Genomic DNA, 7,500 nt, shown 5'->3' with positions numbered 1-7,500 from the left:
TTACGATAGCATGGGATGACTCTCACCTCAAGACCTCAGTTGGCATTTTTAGACTATTATTAGTAGTAAGTTGTCCCGGATCTCTTGCTGTGATGAAATGCAATTTTTAATTAAAAAGAAGAAGTTTTACAGTGTTTTTCAAAGGTTCTTCTCAGAAAGTGAATCATGTCGATCCATACTGGGGAAGGTCACTTTATTCCCCAAGATAGAGAGAGAGATATATATATATAGAAAGAACCAAGCAATAAATAGAGTGAGAAAGAGAGAGAGAAAGAAAAAGATTTATTTATTCATCAATTCTTTTTTTTTAAAGAATCAACGGAGAAGCTAATGAAATTTAATTGTGTTACAGGTTGTCTCAGTAATAACAATGACGTGTGCATGTACAGTGGGCACAGCTCGCCTGAGTATTTTTGTGTTGCCGGGTGCATGGCGGCTGCGGGTAGTGGTGTTCACTGCCGTTTTCACCATCCTCACCACCACCATTCTCCTGCTGTTACACCTCTCCTCCCTCGTGCACTCACTCACACTGCGTTGGGACAAGCTGGTCAGTATGCCCTTGCGTTGCGTGAGGAACTTTTGTGTCGTTTGTGAAATGGTTTGAATATATTGGAAATGATAATGATAATGATAATAAAATGTTCATAATGTTGATGTTTGGGGGGGGGGGATATTCACTATGATTAAATTATTGAATGTTTATGGTTGTTGTGTCCTTCGTAATTTGGTGTAATATATTGGAAAAAAAATCACTGATGATTGGAGAAAAAAAAAAAAAAAAAAAAAAAAAAAAAAAAAAAAAAAAAAAAAAAAAAAAAAAAATATAAATATATATATATATATATATATATATATATATATATATATATATATATATATATGTATTCACAATGATTAAATAATTAAATGTTTATTGTTGTGTCCTTTGTAATTGGGTTTGAATATATTGGAAATTGAAATCTGGAATATACTGAAAAAAAATCAATATTATGATGATTAAACATTTGTGTTTGTTGTGTCTTTCGTAATTTGGTTTAGATACATAATAATAAAAAAAAAAAAAAAAAAAAAAAAAAAAAAAATATATATATATATATATATATATATATATATATATATATATATATATATATATATATATATATATATATATAAAATTTTATGAGGATTATCAAATGTTTATGGTTGTGTCTTTCGTGTTTTAATGTGTTTTAGATATATTGGAAATAAGAATAATAAAAAAAATAAGGAATATGATGATTAGGATATAGTGGAAATTTTTAAAAAAAATCAATTTTATGAAGATTATTAAATATTTATGGTTATTTAATTGAATTTTGATGATATGATTATGTAGATTAATGGTATATTTCTGGTATATATATATATATGTAATGTTACCAAAAATGTAACTTTTTTGAGTTCTTTGATATGGAAGTCTTTATGAATAAACTATATATTTTGCAAAACTAAAAAATTATTTATTGTAAAGCTCATGTACTCTTCTGTAAAGTGATATTCTTATCCATGATATACATATATATAAAAAAAAGAAAAAAATCAGAATGCTAGGATAACTTTCACCTTAAGTTGTGATTCCTGATTAAGCTTTAATAAACCTTTATAACCAAACATTACTTTTCAGCTTAATCTAGCGTAAAAAAAAAAAAATTTCGTTCTTGCCCATTTCCTTTTTTTTTTTTTTTTACCCGTAAGTTGATAGACACGGGAATCACTTCGGTTGAGTGGTTTTAGGTATGTGGTAAAAAAAAAAAAAAAAATAATAATAATCCTCGGCTTTGAAGCACTGTCGTTTTAGTCTTTTGTGACGATTCCTACACCCAACTTTGATCTATAAAATTTTTTCCTTTTTTTTTCTTTTTTTTTCTCTCATGGACCTCTCCATCAGAAGGGAATTTTTTTTTTTTTTTTTTCGTGTCACTAATGCAGCAACATGTGTGTATATTGAATAAAATAGCCCTGTCTTCGTTGTTGTTTCAGTTCACATTACGTAGTTCTGTTAGTCGTTTATAGTGATATTTTGTCATTGTATCAAAACGGAAGCATTCAAGATGGGTAAATCACGGCCGTACAGAAGCAGTGGAATTGTATTTTATCAAAAGGAAAAAAAAAAAAAAAAAAAAAAAAACGGTAGAAAAGAGATCTTGATTCCCCCAAAGAAAATTGTATTAGTCTTTAGCAAATAATACAGTTTTGTAATAGCTATATAAGAACACATTCTGTAAGGACAAGTGTTGATTGAGTAATTGCTGTGTATATCCCTGTTATAGTTATTATTTAATCAGATATTTAAAAAAGCGAGGTGCTCGTCATGCAGTCAGATCCAAGTAAATTTATACTGGTTCAAATTAGATTTAATGAAGAATGTCTTTGTTAGCATATAGTACGTAAATGAGGGAGAAAATATTTGGACATTTACGTACACAACTGTACTGTTCGCATACAATGTACAACTATTGCACGTCTCTGTATGGTTTGCTTTTAAGTTTGACAAGCAGTTTTGCTACATTATGTATGTTGTCATTGGCATTATGGGGTTTAATTCTGATAAATCATGACTGATCAGCATCAGCTCTTAGATTATAATAGAAATATTGCTTTATAATCCTTTAACAACTAGGATTTCGACACTCATTCACTACAGACTAATTAATGCATTTGATATGTCTGAATATTTGTTTAGTTGAGTTGTTTTGGTAATGAAGAAAACAATCTAGCCTTAGAGGTCTTTATATGCAACCATGAGATTTTATCAAACTTTTGTATTTATGATGTAGTTAATTTTCCCCCCCCCCCTCTATTATCCTGTGTTTTCTCTGGTGGTGGTATTTCATTTCTTTCACTTAGGTATTGCTTGACTATGCCAATTTTTTTCTTTAATGGTGGGTATTTAGAACCCTGTTTTGATATATTTGGATGACTCATAAGTTTAATTTCTTCACAAATCGGACCATGAGTATCACTTCTTCTTTGCTTCATCTCTGTATTCATGAAAGAAGGAGCTATTTATATATAATAGGATTAATAGATCTAGTAAAAGATAAAGCATAATGGGAGAGATGTTTTAGATGTTTTTAATGTCTTTTTTTTTTATAATAAGACATCTAGGACATCTAGATTATGTTAGCTATCAGTTGTTTATGGGATACTATTCAAATTGACTGGAAAGGGAAAATCTGAATAAGAATGAATGATTTCTCAACATAAGGGGAATTGTCTGAAAAATTTTTTCTCTCATTTCCTCTATTCTTAGTATTTTTCCTAATATGATCTGGTCAGTGATTGTAAGTTAGGTGTTAATGATCTCTAGGAAAATACATTTCAAAGGCACTGAAATCCATGTACTGATTTTTTTTTTCATTAATTGTACCATTATATTAGCTCAGATCATTCTAACTAGAATAATTGTAATAATCTGTGGATAATGTCAGCACTATTTTTTAGTTTTGAATTTTGCTGTGTTCAACCAGTGTGGCCACATGGGGCTTATCTTAGGATTACAGTTGTTGTATTTCATTAAAGTCGACATATGTTACGTCTTGAAACAGATAAGAAATGTGATATTAATAAAGGGAACAGAAAATTTTGTGAAGGTAATTTGATGATGAAGTATCATAGTTTGAGACAATCACCAAATCATTAGAGTTGTTCTGTATGCAGTAATGTTTACTATTAAAGCATATACAACTATTGCAATATGATGGGTATAAGTATTAGGTACCACATTATATACTTAATTCTTTGAATATACTGAATCTTGAAAGAAAGCTAAAATTAAACTTTAGAATGTTTATATTAATAGAATGTTGTAAAACAATATAAGGAATGATAATTGCCTTTTCTAACATTGATTTTATTGATCATATTCACATAAATGCACAAATATGTGCATTTATAGAACTAATTATGCTCATTTTTCTGTACCATTTGAATAAAATCTTTACAAAAAGATATTCAAGTAATTATATTGTGATTATTACAGTTATTGAATAAACAGGTTGTAACACATTCACAAAGAAAAAGCATACTATTCTGTATAGAGTACCTTTCAATATGCAGTAGTTGGTGTATCTTGTTTAGGAGAATATATTTATGGAATATTACTTACTATGGTGAAAGATTGAAGTTTAAGCTATTGTGAGGAATTTTTATTTTATTGATTTTATCCTCTATTTTGCTGTTGATTGTTCTTACTTAGTTATACCTTTTTTATTCCTGGAATTTGGACTTATTACATATTGATTTTAGTGTTTAGGCCTGACTGTATTAAGAAAATATAGTAATTATGGATAGGACATAGAAGGTTATGATCACCCATTTAGGAGTATAGTAATTGGGTAAATGAAATTGGCAGAGGCACCCTAGAGATGTGTAGGTTATCCAAAGAACACTATAATTTGATTCGCTTGATATCCTTGAATAATTGCAAATTGCTTTTCTGTTGCATATAATTTACAAATGGATGTTGAAATTTAAGTCTCATTAAGGTGAATATGTATCCTTAAAGGGCTATTTTCTTCATGTAATTGTACACACTGATGTTGCATGGACTGTGAAAATTCCTGTCTGATGTTTGAGATGGGACATGGTGAAAAAAAAAGAAAAAGAAATCTAAAAAGGTGCAAAGCTTTTTATCCTTTTTTTGTCAACTAGTGTGATATATATATATACTGTGAAGCAGATATGACATGTGGGACTTACACTGATATATTAATTGCTAAAGATAAGTGTTTTTTGATGTGTTAAACATATACATGAGAGCAACTTATGGGTGCATTAAGATGATTATGAAGGCCCAACCTACTGCCTCACTGAGTATTAAGAACATGCCCACTACACCACTGCTCAAGACCAACAGACATCGCATTCTAGATGAAGGATGTTTAGGGCACAGATATTGCTTTTTTATAATTTTTTTTTTTAAGTAGATTAAGAAGATGATGAGAATATATTGAGCACAAGCAAGCAATTGTCAAACTCTTTTCATTCACTTTTGTTTTTGCTATCTCTACCTATTTTGAACACCCTGTTGCTTACCTTTTTCAATTTTTTCACATTTCCTTAATTAATGGCATATATTTGGGTAATTGATTCTATCAATACCTTTCCACAATATCACTTGATAGTGAAATACTGTTTGGCTTGACTTAGTTGATCGACTAAAGTGACGCTGAATGTAGGCTTAGTTGGAGGTAAGGTTTATTAGGGTTGAAGTCTAAAAAAAAAAGAATTTTATGATTATACAAATACATAAGGTTTTATTCTTGCAGGGGGGGGTCACATATATTGCTCATATATAACAAAATCATCATTTAATCTTTTTTTTTTTTTTTTTTTTTTTTAATCTTTTGCAGGATACAGTGTTTGACTATTTCATTTTATTTCAGGTTACAGTCATTTATGTGTTTGTATGTGTGTGTTACTTGGTATCGGCTTCGTTGCTGCTGCATTTGCTGCATCTCTACCATACCACATATCCATGGATCCCAGCATGGACCAAACAGCAACTACTAACAACATCGGTAAGTAAGGAGGTTGTTAGGAGAGCTAGGGTGGAGAGCATTCTTCGATGGGATAAAAATGTTTCTCGTTTTATATCTAATTTTTCATGTGAAGATTACTGAGCGGCTTAGTGCTTTGAGTTATTGCGTAACCTGGAAAGATAAAAAATGGTTACTTATGATTCAATTTTTTGCCTTCTTTCTTCCTCATTGGGGAAAAAATTATATAAGAATGTCAATACCTTGAAATTATATTTTTGAGAAGCTTTGGCATAAAATTTATGATTTATAGTTGAATGGATTTACTGAATTTCCATAATGAATCAAATTTTAGATATAAACACCATTAATAACTAAAGCAGCAATACTGTAAAGATAATGGAAAATTAATTAAGACAAATGAAGTTGAATAAACTCATGTGCTTGTATAGGATGTGAGTTGTATGATTAGATAATTATGTAGAAAGTTAATGACATCATCTCATAAGAAAACAGTGCAGAGAGATAGAAAGAGTTTAGATAAAAAAAAAAGTTCTATATCAGAATTATTAAGAGTTGGTCAGAAATTCTCTTCTTGATGTTTAAAAGAGTTTTATGCGAAGGAACATTTTTATTCAGTCTTTTTCAATTAGGTCTTTCTATGAATCAACAAAATATATAGATAAATTCAAGAAAGCTCTTTGACTCTGATATTAATTATGGGAATGGAGGTTGAATAAAACTTTTTTTGAAAAGATGTCTTAAAAAAAGCATAATGCATAAGAAAATTGAATATTCAAGTTCTAAATAAATTTTTGTACTTAATCCTTAAAGGACAAAATATGGCAATTGTCAGTATTAGTTTTTGGTTCTCAGTGGATAAAATATGAGAGAAATCAGCTCTCCAAAAATGTCCACGTTATCCATTATGAATATACGGATTAGAAAAGATTGAGAAAAAATTATTACTTATTTAGGGAAAGATCCATAATTTCCATATTGTTGATATTCTTATTTGGATAATTTAAGTTGAAATGATTATGTATTCATAAAAGAAGAATCTAATTCTTTTTGCAGATAAAACATGAACTTGCTTGTCCTTTAGGGGTTAAGGAACAATGTATTTTCAATTCATTTATGATTTAGACATAAAATTTCATCTTACAGTAGTTTACAAATATCAGATTTTTTCAGCATTTGTCATTTCTTTATACTTTCATATGTTTAATAATTATAAGAAATATACATCCTTAGAATATTACTTAGAGAAGTAGGATATCAATTTGTGTAACCTTTTTCATATATTTTAGTAGTGGTAATATTGGCATGAGCAAGATCAGTAACTAAATAAAAATAGAAATTTCACTTTAAATTTTCATAGCACAATAAAAAAAAAAAATAAAGTTAAAAAATTACATATGCACATAATGTATTTTGTCAGACTGGATTCCTATGAGTTGTAATCATCCTGTCAAGCATTGTGGTAAGTCTAGCATTGATGAAAGTTGCTTCCTAATCTTCTTCTTTTTTCTCTTTTTTTTGACATACCCAGTACTCCATTTTGTCTAACTAAACACAATTAGTTGAGATTTTTGTGTAGATACTGAGTAACGGTGTGTGCGTGGTGTTGTTGCAGCTTTGTGGCTGTGCATGCGGGGTGGTGTCCCTGGTACTGGCGGTAATCTCAGGGTGTGGGTGGCCTCGCTACGGCCGCGTGCTCAGTGAGGGCTCAACTACAGACACCACGTCCTCCCACCACCTTCATACTCTCCACCACATTAATCCCCATGCACTAGCGGGGCCAGCAGCTGGTGTGCTACCCTCCAGAGGGCTGCGGCAGGGGTCCGGGACCTCCTTGGGCCCGGGCAGTTATCAAGGGCCCCATGCCACTACAGCCTTCACCCCGGACAGCCTAAACGACCCGCAGCCGGGACCCTCCAAAGCTCTGCCACACAACCACACTCCTGCACGCCCTCAAGCCCTGCATGGTCTTACTCAA

The 7,500-nt window shown here is 30.8% G+C and overlaps 1 protein-coding gene across 1 annotated transcript in view; it reads left to right on the top strand.

Annotated features, from left to right (window-relative positions):
* Positions 1 to 7,500, top strand: part of LOC119590062 — a 10,014-nt gene that overhangs the window by 790 nt on the left and 1,724 nt on the right. The window contains exons 1-4 of the mRNA XM_037938815.1: positions 1 to 65; positions 353 to 547; positions 5,409 to 5,543; positions 7,138 to 7,500. The exon at positions 1 to 65 is cut by the window's left edge and continues 790 nt beyond it; the exon at positions 7,138 to 7,500 is cut by the window's right edge and continues 1,724 nt beyond it. Of these exons, the coding sequence (XP_037794743.1) occupies positions 1 to 65; positions 353 to 547; positions 5,409 to 5,543; positions 7,138 to 7,500 (758 nt within the window). The remainder of the gene's footprint in view (positions 66 to 352; positions 548 to 5,408; positions 5,544 to 7,137) is intronic.

The sequence above is a fragment of the Penaeus monodon genome, chromosome 3 (genome assembly GCF_015228065.2).
Source record: "Penaeus monodon isolate SGIC_2016 chromosome 3, NSTDA_Pmon_1, whole genome shotgun sequence".
NCBI classification, from domain to species: Eukaryota; Metazoa; Arthropoda; class Malacostraca; order Decapoda; family Penaeidae; genus Penaeus; species Penaeus monodon.
This window is presented reverse-complemented; position numbering and strand designations above follow the sequence as displayed.